The sequence below is a fragment of the Kwoniella mangroviensis genome (genome assembly GCF_000507465.2).
Source record: "Kwoniella mangroviensis CBS 8507 chromosome 1 map unlocalized Ctg01, whole genome shotgun sequence".
NCBI classification, from domain to species: domain Eukaryota; kingdom Fungi; phylum Basidiomycota; class Tremellomycetes; order Tremellales; family Cryptococcaceae; genus Kwoniella; species Kwoniella mangrovensis.
In genome coordinates, this window is record NW_027062533.1 from 7,056,775 (window position 1) to 7,079,135 (window position 22,361).

General features: G+C 44.7%; 7 protein-coding genes across 7 annotated transcripts; 5 read left to right on the plus strand and 2 right to left on the minus strand.

Annotated features, from left to right (window-relative positions):
- Positions 1-179: 179 nt before the first annotated feature.
- On the plus strand, positions 180-4,958 carry I203_102644 (uncharacterized protein; the record flags this gene model as incomplete). Its single annotated transcript, XM_065517145.1, has 21 exons — positions 180-282; positions 345-410; positions 476-555; positions 623-694; positions 792-1,010; positions 1,136-1,357; positions 1,465-1,815; positions 1,920-2,018; positions 2,077-2,183; positions 2,238-2,392; positions 2,457-2,619; positions 2,682-2,899; positions 3,002-3,285; positions 3,350-3,408; positions 3,495-3,711; positions 3,778-4,069; positions 4,161-4,190; positions 4,267-4,397; positions 4,525-4,597; positions 4,660-4,751; positions 4,836-4,958. 21 exons carry the CDS (start codon positions 180-182, stop codon positions 4,956-4,958), a joined length of 3,156 nt encoding a protein of 1,051 aa, XP_065373963.1.
- Positions 4,959-5,354: 396 nt separating this feature from the next.
- Positions 5,355-7,331, minus strand: I203_102645 (uncharacterized protein; the record flags this gene model as incomplete). The annotated part of the gene is made up of 5 exons (XM_019146935.1): positions 5,355-5,637; positions 5,741-5,832; positions 5,910-6,339; positions 6,454-7,143; positions 7,231-7,331. The coding sequence occupies 5 exons, from the start codon at positions 7,329-7,331 to the stop codon at positions 5,355-5,357; spliced, it is 1,596 nt and encodes a 531-aa protein (XP_019003485.1).
- Positions 7,332-8,142: 811 nt separating this feature from the next.
- Positions 8,143-11,121, plus strand: I203_102646 (uroporphyrinogen-III C-methyltransferase; the record flags this gene model as incomplete). The annotated part of the gene is made up of 7 exons (XM_019146936.1): positions 8,143-8,218; positions 8,289-8,361; positions 8,417-8,435; positions 8,493-8,553; positions 8,623-8,802; positions 8,872-8,965; positions 9,105-11,121. 7 exons carry the CDS (start codon positions 8,143-8,145, stop codon positions 11,119-11,121), a joined length of 2,520 nt encoding a protein of 839 aa, XP_019003486.1.
- A 523-nt stretch (positions 11,122-11,644) lies between these two features.
- On the plus strand, positions 11,645-15,085 carry I203_102647 (uncharacterized protein; the record flags this gene model as incomplete). Its single annotated transcript, XM_019146937.1, has 8 exons — positions 11,645-12,231; positions 12,360-12,452; positions 12,547-12,681; positions 12,742-13,268; positions 13,340-13,432; positions 13,487-13,926; positions 13,989-14,077; positions 14,137-15,085. 8 exons carry the CDS (start codon positions 11,645-11,647, stop codon positions 15,083-15,085), a joined length of 2,913 nt encoding a protein of 970 aa, XP_019003487.1.
- A 482-nt stretch (positions 15,086-15,567) lies between these two features.
- I203_102648 (uncharacterized protein) lies at positions 15,568-18,225 on the plus strand (the record flags this gene model as incomplete). The annotated part of the gene is made up of 6 exons (XM_019146938.1): positions 15,568-16,002; positions 16,106-16,229; positions 16,293-16,492; positions 16,580-16,779; positions 16,843-18,037; positions 18,127-18,225. The coding sequence occupies 6 exons, from the start codon at positions 15,568-15,570 to the stop codon at positions 18,223-18,225; spliced, it is 2,253 nt and encodes a 750-aa protein (XP_019003488.1).
- A 293-nt stretch (positions 18,226-18,518) lies between these two features.
- Positions 18,519-20,864, minus strand: I203_102649 (uncharacterized protein; the record flags this gene model as incomplete). Its single annotated transcript, XM_065517146.1, has 6 exons — positions 18,519-18,646; positions 18,735-19,037; positions 19,137-19,741; positions 19,881-19,979; positions 20,057-20,308; positions 20,377-20,864. The coding sequence occupies 6 exons, from the start codon at positions 20,862-20,864 to the stop codon at positions 18,519-18,521; spliced, it is 1,875 nt and encodes a 624-aa protein (XP_065373964.1).
- Positions 20,865-21,449: 585 nt separating this feature from the next.
- On the plus strand, positions 21,450-22,181 carry I203_102650 (uncharacterized protein; the record flags this gene model as incomplete). The annotated part of the gene is made up of 4 exons (XM_019146940.1): positions 21,450-21,495; positions 21,569-21,747; positions 21,845-21,915; positions 21,971-22,181. 4 exons carry the CDS (start codon positions 21,450-21,452, stop codon positions 22,179-22,181), a joined length of 507 nt encoding a protein of 168 aa, XP_019003490.1.
- Between the last annotated feature and the right edge of the window lie 180 nt (positions 22,182-22,361).

Below are 22,361 nucleotides of genomic sequence, written 5' to 3' on the forward strand. Positions count from 1 at the left end.
TGAGGGGGCAGTCAGTTTACGTAATGACCGACGCATGGACCTCGTTCGCGTTTCAGGTTCATGCAAGTTGTTATAAGTTTCGTAAAATGTTGATCTCTAACGAAAAATCAGAAAATCATCTGCAGTCATCCCATCGTCGACACACCTCCTCGACATCATTCAAGACAAGACAAGCCAAGATGGAATCCCAAGTGTTGGCCTGCCTGCAAGCAACTCTCAGCTCAGAGGAGTCAACGCGTAAACATGCTGAAGAGCAATTGAAACAATTGTTCTTGGTGCCTGGTAAGTCCAAAAAGTGCATCACAAAAGTCGTACAACAAGCTGAATATGAGATGTCTCGACAGAGGGAGGATTGAGTCTTGCCCGAATACTGTTAGCTCAAGAGGTAGATCTATCCCAAAGACAGATAAGTCTGTTCCTTTCCGCTGGACAATGCAGGTCAAGCTAACATAAGCTTTCGGACCATACTCTGCAGGTGTGTTGTTACAGCAATATGTCAACCAACATTGGACACCTGCCTCAGCGGGCTTTCAACATCCCATTACACCGATCGAAGTGAGCTCTACCTTCCGGTCTTCATAATGATACTCCTCGGAATAGCTTATCTGTCGTGTTGTGATAGGTAAAAGGTCAAATCCGACCATTGATATTCAATGGGTTATCCGACCCTCAACGTAAGATCAGATTATCAGCTGTATGTCCACTCTCTGTCTTTGTCGCAGTCCAATCGATCCCCCCTGCCTACCCTTCCCTGCCACAGAGGGCTTTTGCTGATCAGTGCGATGTAATAGGCATTTGCATTATCGACTATAGCGAAATACGATTGGCCCGAGGATTATCCAGATTTACTCTCAAATCTGGTCAGCCTTCTTGGCGGTCCGCCAAACTCCGTTCATGGAGCTATGCGAGTGATATCGGACTTTGTGCGGAATGACTTGAGTGAAGATCAGCTGTTGCCGGTCGTGCAGGATCTTTTACCTGCAGTGTTGAATATTCTAGGTGATCCCGAGGTGAGCGAGAGTCGATTTCATCATCATTCATCCATCATAAAGGTATAGACACAAGAGGTCATCCTTTTATCGCTCTTCACTTTCTGGTCAATCGAGTGATACTAACTGGTTAATCTGATCTCTAGCGTCACTCAGCCACCACCCGAGCTCAGACTGTCTCAGTATTCAGACAAACAATGCGGATGTTGGAGACTGTCAAGGATGAACATTCAAGTTCAGTAAAATCAGCTATGGACAGCTTATCTCCCGTCTGGTTGAACGCTTTCACTCAGTTGTTATCGTTAGATGCCGCTGAGGAAGTAAGGAAGAACTGGGAAGAATTGAGCGTACGCATAGAGATATTCAGAGTGAGTAAATTAGGTCCATTCCTTTTTGCATCTGTACTGCCCATTATCTTAATGTACCATTAGACGTGAGAACAAGGCTGATCGAAACCTTCATTGACTTATGACAGACATTCTCATTATATCATAACGCTTTCCCTAAATACCTCCATCCTCATCTTCAGACTTATATCCCTTTATCGATCCAGAACCTCAAATCACTCTTACCGTCCTTCCACACATTCTACCTATCCAATGCAGAAGATTCACATGAACTCCCTTCTCCCACTTCGGACGTGGGTATGTTAGATCCCAAGATCGATATCACCGATTTGGCATGTGCGATATTCGATTTCCTCACTCCCGCTGTGAGGACTAAGACCGCTCCTTCGATTCTGATAGATGGTCAAGGGCATGGGAATGAGGTGATGCAAGGGATTGTGGATGTGGTATTGGATTATACACAGATCACCAGGGAGAATGTGAGTGTATCACACTATAAAAACATGCGATATCAGTATCTGAATGCTACACATTGGCATAAAGAGCGGATAGCTGATTATGGGTTCTCCCATGCATGATGCAGGAAGAAGAATGGATGGAAGATCCAAATGCATTTGTGATTGACGAAGACGACGAAACCGAACAATACGGTATTCGAACTTCTGGGTACGACTTGATAGGGGTGAGTCAGCTTACGACAAGTGGAGTCTCCATGAGGGCATAGGCTGACGATGATCTAGTCAATGATGGACAAATGGTCTCATCCTGTGACATCCATCCTTCAATCTAGAGTCCAGCAGAAGGTGCAAGAATCGGCAGGTGCGAGATCATCTGGCAACCCTGACTGGTGAGCTGAAAATACGTCTGGAGAATTTCAGCTGACTTGAGTTTGTCCATCAAGGTGGAAACCACTCGAATCAGCATTATCTCTAATCGGAGGTGTGTCCGATGACCTCAGGGAAATTCTTGAAGATGATGAAGCTGCTGGAAAAGCACAAAGTTTCAACGTGCAGTTCTTATTCGATGAAGTCGTTCCTGGGCTATTAAGCCAATCAGGTTAGTTGCCGTCTGCCAGGCCATGTACTGCCAATCAGCTGATATACTTTTGTGTTGAAATCAGAAACACCTTTCTTGCAAGGCCGAGCATTCGTTTTCGCTTCTCAATTCGCCTCTTTGCTGTCCGATGCTTTGGCCGGACAGTACCTCGGTGCCGCTGTGCATGTGCTGGATTCGAGGGATGTCAGCGTACCCGTCAAGATATCTGCGGTGAAGACGATAAAGAAGTAGGTGTCTACCGAATGTTTAGTTCCTCCGATCAAGCTCAATACTGATAAACTCTTCACAGTTTCTGTCGTCATGTCTCGCCCGAAATTATGCAACCTCAATCCCGACAAATTCTCTCTTTGCTGTTACCTCTCTTACCTGAGATCACCAATGAGACTCTTTATCTGGTACTAGAAACCATCCGAGCTGTGTTCGCATTAGACACGAATTTGATCAATGGTGATTCCGTAATGGAGTTGGCAAGTAGGATATACGATGTGTGGGTCAAGTTTACAGATGGTAAGTCAGGAAACTCCATCTATTGCGGCCCATTTGCCTATCTCACCGACGGCAGGATTATGTGTTTCTCGAGATGTTGACTTCGGTTTTGATGGATTACAGATCCAGTTACAACAGCCATAATAGAAGAGACATTCGAATCTCTCGCTTCTCTCCCCGATCCTTCCGTCGCACCAGCTCTGGTACGACTGATAGGTCCCAAGCTAGCCGAAGCGATATCCACACCAGTCGATGACGATACCGTCCATATACCTGGTGAAGCGGTTCAACTGGCCAATAGTTTGATCAGGACAAGAGGTGGACCATTGGAACCTGAGTTGATAGGTAGTGTGACTGTTGCTGTGATGGGCGTGCTGAGGACAACAGATGATATGGATGTGATTCAGGTGAGCTCTTGTAATACGACCGTTAATTGAGCAACAATTGGAGCTGATGACGAGTGATATATAGCACGGGATGATACATCTTACTTTGGTAGTCAGGAAAGATTGCGATAAGCTCATCCAGTGGTAAGTCGACCAAGCAACTCTCTAGTAAAAATCGATGGTATTTCCTCTGGTTCGGATTCGCTGACTGTTCACCCTCCTATCCGTAGGCACGACTCGGAAGGGAACAACGGTATTCATTCGATTTTCCACCTATTATCTCGTTTCCTCGCACCTACATTCTCCGAATCGGGCGGTATCTTTGTCGGTGAATTGATTATGCACCTGTTCAGAAAAGCAGGAAGCGTCATGGCACCCGTATTACCTGATTTGTTGAGAGCGGTAGTAGGAAGATTGGTCACTGCACAATTACCAAGTTTCATCCAGGTGAATTCAATTCCTGTACAGCTTTACCCCCTGCGCTGATCAATTTTTGCTGTTGTGTACGTTTAGACACTTGTTCTTCCTTTCGCATACTTATTCGGAACAGAATACACAACGTCCACCATCGATCTGTTATCATCATTTTCTGTACCTCTACCTGGTGGAGGTGAGGAATCAGGATTGGAGATAGTACTAGCAGCATGGTGTGAACATTCAGATACTATAACTGGATCTTGGAATATCAGAGTATCCGATTTGGGATTATCGAAATTGTTCGCCATGTCCTCTTCTGCTCAAGATCAGAGATTGAATGGAATGGTGGTTAGAGGTGATCTGGTGATCGATGAGAGGAACAGAGATAGTAAGTTGACTAAATCTCATATAGCCACTACTTCTCTTTAACATTTTCGAGAAAAGATGGGATGTATGGCTGACTCGCTGGATTGAACTAGCTATAATGACGAGATCAAGAACTAGAAATAGTCAGTCTTACCCATAATTTTCCCTCTGTGTGTATTGACAGCTTACATGCCTTCAATTCCTACGGGATTCATGTAGACCCAAACCAATATACTCAGATACCTTTCCCACTCAAAGCGTTCAAGTTGATATTGAAAGATGTACAGTCCGAACCGGGAGCTAAAGGAAAGGGGAAGAAGGTGGATTATGATATCGAGGAAGATGACGGGGTGAGTGAAATTTATCCTTGAGTTGAGGAATGAAACCCAACAATCGATCACCGGATTGAATGTCTGGATTACTCGTACCATCTCGTGTGAGAAGTTGTCAACTAATTTTGCATTTCGTCGATCGCAGGACGAAGATTGGGATGATGATGATTTATTGGCTGGTGGTGGTGATGGTGTAGGAGAGTTTGATTACCTGTCTTGTGAGTTGATCTCGTTCTCTCGATAAACTTCAATAGTCACTGAGATTGGTTTTGCTTCTCAGCTTGGCTAGATGATAAAGGCGGTAATGAGAATGATGCTCAGGATGACGATGAGGATTTGAAATCTGATCCGTTGGCCCAAATCGATATGGGAGTGAGTCATAACTGGTTTTTTCTTTATCATCCTTGTAAATTCAACAAAGCTGAAATGAGGCTGATTGATCGGGGTCATGCACAGCAACACCTAACGGATATACTTCGACAAGCCTATATGAATGAAAGTGGTGATATCCATCAGATGATCGATAATCTGACTGAGGTGGAGAAGAAAACTTTAAGAGAGGTATTGACTTTGGCTTGATGAGGTCGCAGATGAGGTGTTACGTTTGATAACATAGACAGGTATCAGCATTTTATATTATGTATATAGATGGTAGGATGATGTGATAGTTGCATTGCCATATACCATTGAAGTATTTGTCCAGTATTTAGAAGAATAATCATATACATATAACAGTACAACATATATTTAGAGGAAGAGAAAAAAAACCTAAAGCCAAACAGTCCGATCATCAAGTACCCAAATGACCAATAACATCCGTATAAAATCTAATTTTTGACAATAAAAATAGGACAAAGAAACATCACCAAGGAAATTATCCCCTAATTTTTGGTGACTCATCTATCACATCACATCGCACTCCCTCGTCGATTTTGACTTTTGTTGATCGAGCCTACAGAACGAACAACTGGAATATCATAAGACCCTGATCAGTGAAACATATTCATAACCTTTCCACCCGTCCTGTAATTCCAAAAAGACACAACTCACCTGACCCTCCCCGCTTTCAGTCCTCTCTTGCAATATACTCTCCGCTTTACTCCTCCAATCAGACTCGACGAGGTCCGCTGTACGATGACAAGCGAAATCGAATCGCATATAATCCGGAATATAACTTTCTATAGGGTTCTGTAGTGCTAGACCAACCGCTTCGCTTAATCCGGATAGATCGTGGGCGTGTACCGAGTAGACATAAGGACTATCACGCGGAATGCGTATACAAGCTTCAGTCAAAGCTTCAAGTCATACCGAACATGGGATTGATTACTGCTAACAGAAAGAAAGACGATGTGTGCACTTACGGCTCAAGATCCGTCATATGCCATTGTTGAGCATGCCATTTCGTTCTATTCTGTGGATCTTCTTCATCCCAAGTCAAAATTGGATTAATAAACTGGACAAGGTTCCCCCAAAATCAGATCAGCTCAGTGTTTTGCATCTGTATTTATGTACTGTTACTGAATCACTCACCGGTACTCCCATGCAAAGTGCATCCCAAGGACTAGGACTAATCCTCGGTCTACCCACACCGACAAAAACGAACGATTTGCTTAACTCCTGGTAAAAATCAAGTTTAGGTAATTTACCCATATTCTTTATTCCCAACTCTTTGACCCTCTTCGACGTCACTTCATCATCATCCGTCATTCCTCCTACCACAGTAATCCCGTACGTATCCTGTAGTCCTACGAGCGTTTCTAAGGTCCATGAGAATGCAGTTGAGTTTTCGAGGTAATGGATTTGTTTAGCTAATAGGTATGCCTGTGGTGGATCATGTCGGTGCGATGTAGGTAGGGAAGGGAGTCGTCGACAAGTTGGCTCGATAGAATAGGAGAGGAAGTAATTGTCATTCCGTGGTGAGGGGGAGAGAGTAAATTGAGTACCGAGGGGGTTTGCAGGGCTATATGAAGTAGACAGAACAAAATCAGACAAAAGTCAATACAAAGACATATCATCACCATTTGAAAAACAACAATGATGCAAATTAGTTGACCAGAAGGAAGTTAGAACTTACTCATCCCAATACCAGAAACTCATGATTTTCCAAGCCGGTATCCCCTCAATATTCTCCTTCGTCTTCAAACACTTCTGATCAGAGTGGGTATAGCACACATTGACTTGATCCGGATCGGCCAGAACCATCCTAACGTTATCTTTCAGGATACTCCAAAGTTCTACAGTCTTACGCATATCGGCATTATACCATCCCAAACTTGTAAACACATATGAATAATTATAAGCGTTTAAAGTCGAAATAACACTTTGTGCATAGATCGTCTCTCCAGCTGTACTCGTTCCTGCGAACGCTTCTGCGAACCAAAGGGAACTTAAGATGAGTACAGTAGTTTGGTTGGTGCCGCATCCTTGAAGTATCAATTCATCTTCTTCTTGCGATAATTTCTCATTTTCAGTGAATGGTAAAGAAGTATTTCGAAGTATACCTAATTCCCGACAGTGGGATAGTCGAGCGATGACTAGGTCGTTGTGTTTCCATACGTCACCAGTGTAGAAGTACGGATTTTCACCGATCTGTAAATCCAACCCACCGGAGGAAGAAGGTGAGGAGGTGGTGCCGAAGAAGTGTCGACCGAGAGATAGGAGAATAACGATGAGTGGGATAGGTAGGAGTAAGAAGAGGAGACGATGTCTGGATCGTATCGAATTGGGAAGGTGGTTCAAAGGGAAGAATAGTTTGTTATGTGACCTATAATGAACAAGTCAATACATTGAGTTGGTTGGTGGGAAACTGAGTGAAGAGGGTTTAGTTGAGATAAGATGAGATCCAACTCACCTTCGCAGTATACGTTCCTTCTGTTCATCTACACCCTCTTCACCTGCTCCTGAAGGCGATGTAGCCAGTGGTATGTAATCGTTATGGTTATTCCCGACCATATTTACTTTGAACAGCTAAGACTGCGTTTGAAACTGCGGATCGTAAGGATGTTTGTGTTATTGATCTTTCAATCGTCTATCTACGATATTTACTGCCATTCGTTATGGGTGAATCATATTCGTGCTACAATCAGTGAGTCCGTCGCACACCGTCTCCCACCAAGAAGTGATGTATCCAGTAATGTTTACAATCGTCGTCGAGCGAGTGACATTGTTCATGACCAAACTCCAACTTTTCCCTAGCCTCCTCCCAGGTGTGAGATGCGATGGGATGAGATGGGATTCGGGTCCGAGCGGAGCGCCAAGCAAGGGTGAGTGAATACACTTTACAAGTACTCGTTACAAATTGATCCTAATCGCTCTCAGACCTGGATCGTAATGACTCTTCTGATCATGATCATGGAAACATTACCAGTCCATGAAGGCACCCAGATCACGTGTCATCGCTGGGTGTGAATTCGTAAATGAGATTAGAGGATATTCCTAATTGATGTGGAGATCCCGATATCCCTCACGCAATCGATTGTAATCAACAACATTCGGAATCCACCTTTTTGGACCAATCCTAATTATCGGATGACCAGGGACCAGGTGGAGGAGAGATTGTTTTTTCCTGTTGATAGAGAGAATTCTGTAGTACTCGTAGTGGCCAAATTACCATCCTCAGAATCCGTTGTCCGTAATTGTAGCATAGCACCTAATATCTTCCTATAATAACTGCATCAGTGGGGTTCATTCAGTCTTTGTTCCCCATCCATCCTGTTCTTTCACCATCTTGGTCTCTCGCTCTTCCTCGTTAGAATCTTCCAAGATGCAGCTCAAAGATCAACGACCCCCTGTGTGGGTATCTTGGTGGATGGCGTTCTCGATAGTGATCGTATCATGGGGTGAATTATCTCGTCTACCTCATCTACTTTGACCAAGGCGAACGAAGCTGACAATTATGGACATACCCAGATGCTGCTTACTGCTTCTTGCGTCCGAGAAGTTTCGGTACAGGTGATTTAGCTTGGATATGGGCACCTTACAAGTGAGTTGACCCTCTCACGATAAGAGGTCAGTAGCTGATATATAGTCCTATGTAGCATGGTACCTTACAGTATGGTGAGTTAGATTCTTTGCATAGGACGTGAAGCAAGTAGCTTACGCCTGAACGGATAGGTCGATTACCTATATGGTCAACCAGGATTAGATGCCAACGACGGATTTACCAATGCTCAAGGTCAGTCACTCAGCCAACTTCGTTCCACTAGATTTTAGTCAAAATTTGAGCTGAAAATGTTCCAATCAGCTCTGATGAATGTGATCGAAGTGTTCCTGGCCATCGAATATCTCTATCTCCGCCATACCTCACCTAGATCTTCTAACAGGACACCAAATCCAGCTCATCATTATCATGCGCACGCTCCGCTGGTGGGATTTGCCGGAGCGTTGATGACGCTCAGCAAGACGGCTCTGTACTTCTTACAAGGTGAGTAGGCCGATTCAGCCTCTCTTCCTGTCTATCGGAAATGCTGATATTGTGAGGATGGGATGATAGAATACTTCTGTGATTGGTGTATGGTGGGGCATAACGATAGATTCACATTCTGGACGGTATGGGTAGCTACGAACGTGAGTTTATCCATCAGTTAGTTTTAATGGATGGCTGGGAATGAGCTGATCAAATGATTCGTGATTGCCGCATTCCTGCAATTTAGGGGTATGTTTGCTTATCTCTTACTCTTTGCTTCATACTGCTATACCTTGACTGACCCTTTTTGCCTTATCCAGTACCTGGGTGGTCGTTCCCTTCATCGTCTGTGTTGTCCTGGGTCGATTCATCGCTCAAGCCCTTATGAGGGATACAGCCAACCAAATCGCCTACCTTGAATGGTCTACATCTCAAACTCAAAGTTCTCTTACTTCCCCTAAGCCAACTTCAACTACCTCCCTCACAGTACAGTCTGACTCTGAACAAGTCGAATCCGACGCCGTGTCTACCTCTATCACCCCTCCCGCCGCTCTTTCCCTCACATTCCATCCTCGAAATCTATCTGTCTTAGTGATCGGCTCCAATCGTCTCGCAGCTACAAGAGCTACCACTTTCTTAGAAGCAGGTGCCAAAGTCACCATCACTTCTCCAGCACTGATCTCAGACGCGTCTCCCGAACTGAAACAGCTAGAACAGGTCGGTCGAGTGAAATATCGGCAGTCAAAAAGCGACACTGCTGAAGATTGGTCGTCCCTCTTTTCCAACTTGAAGATTTCCTTAGTGTGCGTAACGGATACCCTTATCGGATCTCAGTCTCGTCGATCCGCTTCATCTGCCAAAACCATCTATGAAACTTGCTCATCGCTGCGAATTCCCATCAACATTTCCGACCAACCTCTTTATTCTACCTACACCTTCCCATCAGTACATCGATTCGTTGGACAAAACGGGATACCTTCCAACCTGCAAGTAGCGGTGACTACGAATGGGCAAGGATGCAGACTGGCAGGAAGGATCAAGAGGGAAATTATAACTAGATTACCATCAAATGTTGGCGCAGCGGTAGATAATGTAGGGAAATTACGGTCGAAAGCCAAATCATCACCTAAACTTTCTGAAGAGGAAGAACAAAACCACGATATACCGCTCAACTCACCTGTCCCTCAACTACATACTCCATCTCTGTCCAGAGTCGGATCCACAGAGAAATTATCGATAATTCCTGATGGAGGAGTCGAAGGGTTAAGTGAGGAAGAACAGCAATTACGAAGGATGAGATGGGTCCATCAGATGTCAGAGTATTACTCTTTTGAGCATCTTGCTAGACTGAAAGAGGAAGATTTAGATCAAGCATTGGAATTATGGTCAACTTCGTCTCAGGATATCACCTTAAGCCACCACCAATCAGGTCATCGAAACAAGAATGCAGAAGGAAAGATCCTCTTGATAGGTAGTGGACCTGGACATCCAGGATTATTGACTGTAGCAGCTCATCACGCCTTGAAAACAGCAACGTTGATCTTATCCGATAAATTAGTGCCATCTGAGATCCTAGCTTTGATACCTTCTACAACGAAATTACACATCGCCAAGAAGTTCCCAGGTAACGCTGAAGGGGCTCAAAATGAAATGATGGAATTGGCTTTGGCTGGAGCTCAAAAGGGAGAAGTCGTAGTCAGACTCAAACAAGGTGATCCGTTTGTGTATGGAAGAGGTGGAGAAGAAGTATTATATTTCCGTGAAAATGGATTCGAATCAACTGTCATTCCCGGTATATCATCTGCGTTGGCTGGACCGTTAATGATGAACATTCCAGTAACTCAACGGGGCGTATCGGAATCGTTAGTGTTATGCACGGGAGTAGGAAGACAAGGCAAGGCAGTGAAATTACCTGGTTATGTCAAATCTAGATCCCTCATCTTACTTATGGGAGTAGCGAGGATCAATCAGATTATAGAAACGTTAACTGTCTCTTCGCCTAACGCGGAAGGACGGGATGGAGAGAGGTATCCGGGTTATTTACCTATAGGTATAATAGAGAGGGCCTCGTCGCCTGATCAAAGGATTATAATGAGTAGGTTGGATAGGATCGAAGAGTCTCTGAAGAAGTTGGATGAGAGACCACCGGGTATGATCATTGTTGGATGGTCGGTACTGTGTTTGGAAGGTAAAGGGAAAGTGGATATATTAGACAAAATAAATGCATCGGAGGATGATGAGAGGCAGATAGTGGATGATTGGTTGGATGGAAACGATTATAAGGTTAGAGAGGGATTACAAGAGGGTTGGAGGGATCTCTTGAGTGAAGTTCAGTAGAATATCGAAATCTCAGTAGAACATCTTAGAGAGTCAGATTTCATATATGTAGTAGGTTAGTCGTTCATCTAGCATTTTGACATATTCAAGCATTATACATTACACATCATACATTATACATCACCTATCATTACCATTGTCATTATCATTTATGCACTATCAATCCACAGCTTTTTCTATACATCACCGTACTGCGTATCACCACCCGGATTCGGGATGACTTCCAGTGGAATAAATGCTCATTCATTTTACTCGTATCGTCATAGAATGACGAGGAGAATATTCCCAAAATAGAAACCGACTCACTTGGCAATTTCTAAAAATGGAATGCCAGCTAGCCAGCTACCTGATCAAACAACCAAACTGACAAACTACAGTATCAACTCGATCACCGTGCATTTATCTCTCTTTCCAAGTAACATCTGTATAGCATAATATAGCAATCGCCTACATTATTTTTGCTGTATAGCATCGTACATCTCAACAACAAGTACGAGACACGCTCCCACCACCACTCAATCGGATGATCGAAGATACCAATACCGAACCTCCCCCGCCACCTGATATACGACCGTTCGGTCGTACTAAGTGGAACAAACATAACAACAACAATCAAGATGCATTGAATGACGAACCCGGTCGTCCTCACCTCCCTTGCGAAAGTGAGGTCGAGGCAGAAGAGGGCAAGTGCACCTCATATACCGAAGACGGTACTGGTCAACCTAGATCGAAATGGTTATTCAGGATCAGAGGTGGAGCGGCGAATATGACAATCACGATCCTCCTTTTAGGTATCATCCTAACCGCTTCTACAGCTTCTGCCTCTCCAACATCTTCACTCGGAATGGGAAAGGACGAATATACATCATACGCCTCGTCTTACCAACGCGACGCGATGATCCGATCAAGTAAGAGGAGAACACCAATTCTGTCATTCCTCAAATATATCCTCGACTACGCTTCATCCTCTTTATCCCATTTTACCGACTCCGATACGATGCACGTGCACATGATGGGTAAGAGGGAATTGAGTACAGGAGAGATAGTGGAAGCTTGTATGATACCTGTTTTGGTGGCTTTGAGTGGAATGTTTGCAGGATTAACCTTAGGGTGAGTGATAAGTCTTTTTATTGGTGGTAGTGGTCGTGTGATCAACTTTTCTTAGAGACTGTCACAAACACACACCATACTAATGCTCATTGCATGAATGGCTGACCCTCTATTGGATACCCACTTAGATACTTCTCTGTCGACCCTACTCAGTTACAAGTGTTATCTATATCCGGTACACCCAAACAGCAGAAATACGCTATGAAGATTCTACCCGTTAGGTGAGTCACGATCATCTATAACAGCTTCAAATTTCTTTTTTAATGAGCGAAGATAATAAGCTGACACTGTCTGATGGACTATTCACTGTTGTAGAAAGGACTCGCATCTACTTTTGACCACTCTAATTCTCGGTAATATGATCGTCAACGAGGCTTTACCTGTAGTCATGGATAATGTCATTGGCGGCGGTATTTATGCGGTGATCGCTTCTACTGCTCTGGTAGTCATGTGAGTTTTCAATCGCACTCCTTCCCACCTATTCAACTCCTGACAGTACATATCACACAGCTTCGCCGAAATCATTCCTCAATCCATCTGTTCACGATACGGTCTTCTCGTCGGCGCCTCGATGGCATGGCCCGTGAAAATCATGATTTGGATAGCTTTCCCTATCGCTTGGCCAATTGCCAAACTGCTAGAGTATATCCTGGGCGCCCATCACGGTATAATCTATCGACGAAGTGAACTAAGAGAACTGATCAAGATGCACGCGGCAACTGCTGAAGGAGGGGGTGATCTGGATTTCGATACCGTCCAAATGGCTCAGGGGGCTTTGGATCTTGCTCAGAAGACAGTCAGGGAAGCTATGACTCCCATCGAACAGGTTTTCATGTTGCCTATCGAGGCCAAGTTGGATTATGAAACTCTTGGACATGTAGTCAGATCAGGTCATTCTAGAATACCGGTTTATCAGATGGTCGAAGTTCCAGATATCAACCTTGCTACCGCTACGAAAGGCCCAGCAAAGACTAAGATGGTCAAGAAGGTTTTGGGTAGTTTATTGGTGAAATCGTGTGTTTTGCTTGATCCTGAAGGTGAGTATGACGAACAGGTGGTGTTACGCTAAGAGATCCAGACAAGGCTAATTGATATACATGTTCCACAGATGCTACTCCACTTGCTTCCATCCCTATCAATGCGATCCCTTCTGTCCCGTATGATGAACCATTGACCAACATGCTGAACGTATTCCAAGAAGGTAAGCTGCTAACTTTGAATCCACTCGTAAAATGCTAACGCAGACTCCTCACAGGTCGGTCCCACATGGCGATTGTCTCGCGAAGACCTAAAAGAGTCGAGAAAGACCTTGAAGATGCTGAGTCAGTCATGACGGCTGCAGCGGGTGGTTTGAGACAAAGGTTCATGAGGAAAGTCGCAGAAATTTCACATGGGAACAAGTCATCCTCCGATTCCGATTCTTCCGAGACTGATACCGATGTTGACGTTGAGAGGGGCGAGAAAGGTGAAAATAAGAAGAGAAGGAAGAAGACCAGGATCAGAAGGATCAATTCTGGATCGGACGGTACTGCTGTTGCTTCAAGCCCTACCTCGACCACGGCAGCAGAAGAAGTGAAATTGCAGCAAGAGCAGGAAAGGAAGAAGAAAGCTAGTTTGGTCGAGAAAGCGAAGTTGACGCAATTAGAACAGACCGTTCCGGCTGATGCGCAAATGGCCCCGGGTGCTGTTGAGAAAGTAAGTTTGTTTTGATCATAAATCTGATATGAGCAGGTGGCTGATTCTGCTGTGTGGACCAGTTCTTTGAAGGACTGGAAGGTGCACCCCTCGGTGTGATTACCCTCGAAGATGTGTTAGAAGAGCTGATTGGTGAAGAGATCTATGATGAGTAAGTTTACCTCATTATCTTTAGCTATAGTACCTACGATTGACAGCGATGATATGTAGGTATGACGAACACGGGGTACCTCGGTCGGACGCCTCGGCCTTCGTACCTAGAGAAGCAATGTTAGCAGCTCGTAAAGCAGCTTTGGCAAGACAAAATCTAACACTAGCAGAATCGACACCATTGCCAGCTACCAACGATGCTGATCTGGAACAACCACAATCGCAATCGACCGGAGCAAGAAGGGTTATACCGAAATTGATCACGAAACCCAAATTCGGTCTTGGTAAAAAACCGGCATCTCAACCTGGTAGATCACGAACGGCTGATGTCACAATTACATCGTCCACTCCACCTCCGCCCGCTGCTCCAGCCCAATCCCCTGGTAACGATGCTCCCTCTATCAGTCTTGCTGCTGGAGGAGAGATCAAACGGACCTCTTCTCCAGGTGAGATTGACCAGGATGATGCACCTAGACGAACTCAATCTGAAGTGAAGATGAACGCAAGAAGACAATCGACACCCACCGATCCTCAAGTTGCCTCTACCGGGGCAGGAGTAGTACCTCTCAAAGGGATTGATCCAGTCACAGCTGTCCCCGCTCGACTTCTATCTTCTGGTGGAGCAGTAACACCGAATATAGCTCCTCCGAGCGGTACCAACAATTTGTTAAATGAGGCATTGATGATTGAAAGAGGTAGAAGAAAGGCTGGGGCTAATACACCACCGATCATCAGAGCCGTGTCTCAAGGTGCAACACTCGGGATAAGATCGAATGTACCTAGTAGACAGCCTACTCCACCAAGTCAAGGATCAACTTCGACAGCAAGTGGACCATCAGGTCCTTCAGTTCCTACAGGTGGGATAGTCAGTCCTCAGCCGGTGCAAGCTAAGAAAGTGCCCAAGTTCAAATCTGTTCCTGCGCCTCCTCTTGTGAGTACGCCTACTCCCTCGGAGAGAGGTGGGTCGATTGATGGCACGGGTGGTAAGAAGAGTGAAGGGAAGGAATAATCTGTCCAGTGGGCACAGAGTCGAATTGGTGGCGTTGGATGCCAGGGGTCAAGAAGGGGGTAAGCTGAACAGGGGAGTCGGGCAGTTTCCATAATTTTAAGCAAATACAAGCGAGTCTGTCCTGTAGTATGCATGTATCATTATCCTAACATGGTCGTATGCATATGCATATGCGTATGCCAACAAGAGAAAGATACAATTGTCGAGGAAGGGCCTGACTGCCATGTGGTGTGCGCGTGTCCGCCACTTTTGTACGCGGCTGGTTTTCTTTCAGTGTATAAACAATTGTCATCTTAATGTTGGGTGATGTTTGGACCTCTCTCTCATCTTCAGTCTTTTGCTACATTCCTCAGCTGTCATCCTTCTTTACAGACCTGACAAATGGTCTAGTCATCATCTATCCGACTGCATAGATTTTACTACGCCAACATTCGACATACGAACTGATCAAACAGCTATACGTGACCATCACATTCCTCACCATGTCTCGTCCTCAGGGACATCGTAAATCCCAATCCACCTCTGCTTTATCCTTCTTAGCTTCCCAACCTCGACCATCATCCTCTCAATCATCAAGGATCGAACATACGCCATCCGATGGCCAGTCAAAACACCGCTCCCGTCGGTCTCTTCTACCGGCAGTGAAAGAATCGGAACCAGTATCAGCGAGTATGACTTGTTTACCGGGTTTGACCACTACACCACAGGCTAGTGCACCGGCGGTAGGAGAGGATATGAGAAAGACGAGATCCAATCAATCTCATGTATCTAATGATAGGAGTAGGAGACAGAGCAAAAGTCATGCCGCGGCTGAAGTGGAGAAGATGAAGAGGGGTGAGGGCGCGGGTATGGCCATGGGAATGGGGATGAGGAGGGAGAAATCGCTTGAGGAAGGGCTGGAAAGTTGGTTGAGTGATGTGAGTACACCATTTGCAGTCCATCAGCTATCTTTGATCTCAGAGATCAGTTCTCTCCAAGGAAAGGGTGATAGGATAGAGCTAATATGAGCTCTGCATTCAGGTAAAATCCTTACGCAGTTCTTCACGAAGACGTCTATCCGCCTTGAAGCATGTGGAAAGGTACCTCGTGGAGATATGCGTGTCGAAAGATGAAGTCAAACTCCAAGGACTAGTATCCAGACAAAGTAAGCTGTCCTGCTGGTAGGAAATCACCTTCACATACCTGACAATGCTTTTTCACCATAAAGTTCATCAAACACTGCTGTCCCTCCTTACAAGACACGCATCCACCTTGGCTCAGAGATCATCACATACCTCTTTACCTGCGAATGACGAGCTAGCGATAAGCCTGATACCTGAGATCGAGGTTGTTGCTAGTATATTACAAGGATTGTGTTGTCTGAGTAGGAGATGTAAGGAGACCGTCGGCGAGAGCTGGGTGATGGAGGTAAGTTGGACATGCTTTCTAGTTGGATATGCTCTCTGACTGTTTATTTTCTTGGAAAACTATGAGCTAATCTGATAACGCATACAGATGTTTATCGATCTTCTGCTACTTCTGCGTTCACAGCCACCCATCACTGAACATTACAAAGCAATCGCATATACAATCCTAGAATTGTTGTTTTGCATACTAGTAGATTCACCGAAAAATGCTCGAACGTACGAAAAGCTTGGAGGATTGGAAGCTGTCACAAGGGTATTGAAAGGTACAGGAGTGACAAAAGATGTCAGGTGAGTACTGAGCAGATCTTTTTCGACCATAACGGATTTGACTGAACCATTCCACTTTGACAGGATGAAATGTATAGAATTCCTTTATTTCTATCTCCTACCAGAACAGAACGATCCTCAACGGGCCGTATCTTCTTCTTCTTCATCTTCCTCCTCATCTAACGAATCATCGCTCTTCCCACCTTCCCCCCTTTTGACATCCCAAAACCCCATCGATGTACCTACAATTGGACACTCAAATGATACTCATTCACCGAAAGGCCATCCTAAAGAGCTAGCAGATATCGACATGCCTTTCGTTCCGATGACACCTCGCAAAGCACCTCAACCAAACCTAGGCTATTTGACACCTGCGACTAGGAAATCATCAGTGTGCACTTCGAACAGCTCAACCCCAAGTCTACCGACCGTCCCTGCTTCACCCAGAGTACCTATATCGCAAAGTACAACTTCGAGGGGGCTAGCAGCGATGTTGGATGAGATGGAGGGACCTTCCATGGCTACGCCTCGGTCTAGTAGGTCGAATAGGATTACAAGCGAGGATGAACGGAGTGGTGTAGGCTTAGGATTGGGTTTACCAAAGAGTACAAGTGGACTTGCCAGATCGAGCATTTCTCATCAAGTCGATTCGCCATCTGCTTTTATCGATCCATTCAATCTGACAAGTAGCTCAGAAAGATCACATTCAGGTTCATCAGGTTCTTCAACCATCGTTCCGATCTCTACTTCCAGGTCAATCTCACGCTCGAACACCCAGGCATCATTGACTTTGACGGACTCCAACGGACTACCGAGATCCCCAAGTATCTCCTCGATAAGAAGAAGTAGCGTGAGGAGAGTTAGCAAGAGTCCGTTGATCCAGTCGAATGTACCTGAACAAGACGATCGAGCCGTACCTGTATCAATCCCAAGAACACCGAAGATCAGACATTCGAGGACTCAATCCCATTTATCTGGACTACCTGCTAGTTCTGGAGTTCCGCCCGTACCTCCCTTGCCATCCAGCTCACGTACACCTTCTTCGAAACCCCGTGCGTTCCCTGCTGAATTGACGAGGGGTATACCACCTAGTGCTTCGTCGCCTTCTTTAGGTGGTATCACACCGCTGGGAGCGAGTAAAAGGATACCGTCAGATAAGAGAAATCCAAATGCTGTGATGAGCAGTCGGAAAGATGTTGGGCTGGGTAAGGACAAAGTGATGAAAGATGAGAAGAAAAGGGTCAAGGATGTAAGGAGTGTTGATGAGAAGAAGGAAATGGTGAGTTCCGCATTTATCGTCCTCATTATCCGATTGTCTCTGTGTATGGAGTATGGCCTGAGACTAATGAATGATCTTGGGTTTGTTAGCTCGGAATGTGGCTAGGTAATGTTGATCAACTTGTTCAAGGAGTCGAGAAAGTCAGTTTCTGGGGATCAATAGGCAATAAAGGTAAAGTTGGGAGGTGATCATACAGTATCGTGGATAAACGGATTGCCGATACCGAGCTTCTAATCAACTTATAATACAATGGCCTTTGTACTGTACTTGTATGATGTCCTATTCAATTGTGTATATGAATTCATTGTGCCTTGCATTGAGGATCGACCGCTTACCAACGACCAATCCCATGAATGATGAATAGTGAATTTGCTTGCATACAGTCGGTTTCAAACTACTATCGACAGAGTTCTCCTCCCTACCACACCTTCTATAGACATACGAGATATACGGTAAAGTAATACGTATCTATGCAGTCGCTCTACCAACCGTATGATTCAGATTTCAAGTATACCTCATTGACATTTGGATAACTTCCTGTCAAAATCCCAATTTGAGCCTTGGTGACTGCGTTAGAGCAGTCCGTAAGGAATTGAGGTGGACCGCAGGCTATAACATATCAAGTAGAACATGAAAGCAATTAAATCCGATCAGCTTCTGTTCAGCTAGGTTGCTTATGAAGCCGTATCGGACTTACCAGCAATAGCCAAAGAACCTTGCGTAGTGGCTACAGTTCGTTCTATGATATTAGGTAGATTGGGTCTTCCTTGATTCCAATTCCAATCCCGATCCGACTTTGACGATCCAACTAAATTCAATCGTTTCCCTGTTGAAGGTGTATCGTCTTCAGAAGAACCAGCAGGGTCAGAATGATCTGCCGATGGTGAAGGTATGGCAGGAAGCTGAGTAAGAGATTCGACCGTAACGTAATGTTGGATATGGACATTCGGGTGGTTGGTTCGAATGAATTGTAATTCCCGTTCGAACCATTTCATCGAGGCTACATGATAGTCGACAATCTCATCAGTAAAATCCCAGAATGTACTTTGATACTCGAATGGGACAATAGGACTTCTCGAAATACTCTTGCAGTACTTACAGATCTTCTTGACAGCCCAAACCAGAGTAATCTCCCTCGCATTCCCATCTTCCCTATTCACTAAATCTGACAATACGCTCAAAGCCCATGTAATTCCAGTTCCTCCAGTAAGGATCAAAACTCTGTCGAAAGCTTCCAAATCTTGTCCTACATTGGCATCACCGTAGGGTCCATCAATCAATACTTTGTATTGTGACTGTCCAGATTTGGCTTTATGATATAGGTCTTTGGTAAATCCTGAAAGAGGTTTGAGAAGGAATACCATTTCTTTCACACTTCCCTTGGCGTTAACCTTGGCCAACGCAGGGTGCAAAGTATTTGATTTCTCCAAGTCGCCATCACGTATCGAAGCCAAAGCCAAAGGGGAATTGGCAATTGTGAATGGATGTGAATCCAATGACCTCCATCCCATTCCCATAAATCTAATAAAGACATGTTGACCCGCTGACCAATTGATGTACAACGTAGGAACGACCATCTTGATGGTTTCATTATTTAATAGTTCGACATGAGCTCGATGAAGGACAGGGTTGTTAAGTATGATGAAGACTAAGCGAGTAGTAGCGCTGGTTAAGAATAGTACGATGGCCGCAATCATGTATGCGCTGCACGTAGACGATGAACAGACGAATGTCAATGTCAGCATATGAGAGATAAGCTTTCCTACCAACAGGAAAACTCCAAGCGCCAACCCGTCCAAGGACTACTGGACTAGGAGGAGAGAGAAGAGAATCCGTCACTCACTCGCTATCTAAGGTCTGGTATCCATGCCAAAACATCGCACCAGCGAAGAAAACAGCCATGACGATGTGAATCCAGTAAAAGGATTCGTAGAATGATTTCCTGCTCATCCAATTCACAATATCATCAGCTACCTTGTACCCGTCTGGCTGTTGCCGGTAAATTTGGATAAAACTTACCTGAAAGGCGGAAGTGCACCTGCAAAAAGTATCAACAAAGGGGCCAGAGCCACAAAGCCCGATACGTAAACTTCGTTAACTGCCAAAGTCCCTTTTAATCCTCTTTCTCGAATGGCTCGGATACATGCAGCGACAGTATGAACGAGGCTCATGTAGGTGAAATTGAAGGCAGAGCCTTGATGGAGGACTTGAAGTTTCTCGTGGGATACTCCAGTGAGGACTGAGATTATATTTCGTTTAGAACCGAGGACGCTGTGAGATCAAAGTATCTATAGATTGACAACATGCGATGATGTATGCCGAAAGACAAGATCACTCACTATACAAAAGGTAAAGTAGCCATTGCTATCCATTCGCTCCGTAAGTACAGCGGTGCACTTCCATAGAAAGGAGGATAGTAATAATATTCATTGATGAATGTAAATCCCGTTGCGAAGATCAAGCCAGCAAATAAAAGTATGTTTGGTCCGAGGGGTCCGAAAGTCCATATCCATGTTAACCATTGTAGATGAGGTAATTGAGGGTAGGTCAACATCCTCAAAAGAGACGTGACATTGACGTAGATTTTTGATTTCGTACCGATGGAATACCTGACACGTAGCTTCCATAAACCGTTCAAGATTGTATAAACCCCTAATAAACCACATAAGAAACCTAAAGTGTAGTATCCATAGACCACTTGGTCAGCCCATGGGATACGAGCCGCTTGGTAAGCTGTTCGCTCCGCTGCTGTGGGCACGTATCGTCCTTTGGAATCTACTTGACCAGGTATAACTCCTGCGCCCATCACACTTCGTCTTTCGAGCATTGCGTAAAGGCGATTTATGTATGCTGTGCTAGTGGTGAAAATACACCGATGCATAATCAAACTTCTCTCGTTCGTTTAGGTTTGTATATATACATCTTCCCTCATTCTCTTCGTGTGCAATCAAGGTTATATCCCTTAACCTTCGGAATGTTTCAGCATCTCAAAATTATACATGAATTTATCTCATGAGACCAGCCATAAATCTGATTCGCCGTTTTATACCACTCATACCTTTGGAAGGGCTGAGGCATTGAGTTATAGATCAGTTGAAAATGGCTCGGGACGTTCGATCACTTGCGGCATAATCTAGGACCAATCAGAATTGTGTGCCAAGATGGTGCACTCAGATCCAAAGGTATAGATTGGGTGTAGTAGCTTGTAAGGTTGATGCATACCAAATCGGTTCAATTATAGATGAAGGTGGGTCATGCCTAATGCATATAAAAGGGATGAAGAACGAATAAATGCATTTCTCCTGCTGTATTCTATCCAGTTATCACTGATCTCCTCAACTTACAAGATATACATCACTCAACCCTCTTTCCCCACCTTCACCTCATACAAACATACTAAACACTTCCCGAGATGGACATGGGCGGCGATATGGACATGGACTCCCATGCATGTAAGAGTAAGTGAAAGCACCTTCTCTACCTGGTTCACTCCAAATCACAGCTGATGGAATTCTATTGCGTCCTACACAGTCTCCATGTTATGGAATTGGACGACTATCGACGCATGTTTCCTCTCTGCAAGTTGGCATATCAGGTCGAAAGGTGATTTCGCGGGGAGTGTCATCGGTATATTCTTTCTATGTATTGCGATCGAGTTTGTAAGAAGGGTAGGAAGGGAATACGATAGGAGATTAATCATGGCTGCCAAGGTGAGCTAGGTACATTCATGCTTCAGAAATCATTTCCCTCATCTCGATACGACATCGACGAACTTTGCTGACATTTTTGGTATATTCTGCTGTACAGTCAGGATTGATCCCTTCTGCTCTCCCTGAATTATCCTCCAACAAAGATACAACTACTTCCATGACCTATCAGTGAGTTTCCTCCTCAAAGACAGAGATATCCGAGAATGACAAAAAGGTACTGTAGCTTCCGACCCTCATGGGTTCAACAAATCATCCGAGGTATATGCTATGGCAGTCAATTCACAGCCGCTTTCCTGGTCATGTTGTTCGGAATGTTCTTCAACGGTTATATCCTCTTTGCGATATTCCTCGGACAGACCGTGGGCTATATCATTTTCGGGAGAGATACTTGTACGGCTTCGGTTGATCATGTAGCTTCGGGAAGTTGTTGTTAGATACTAGTCAGGCCATTTATCTATGGCAATCAGTAATGTCCCGTTTGATAGTCGATTGAATTTCAATTGCGATGGTTTTGGGTTCCGCTTATTCCCCACTCAACGTAGAAACAGCATAACTCTTCCAATGTATATGATGGATCGTGTCAATACTCTTCCCAATGAATTCAAGTTATGGGA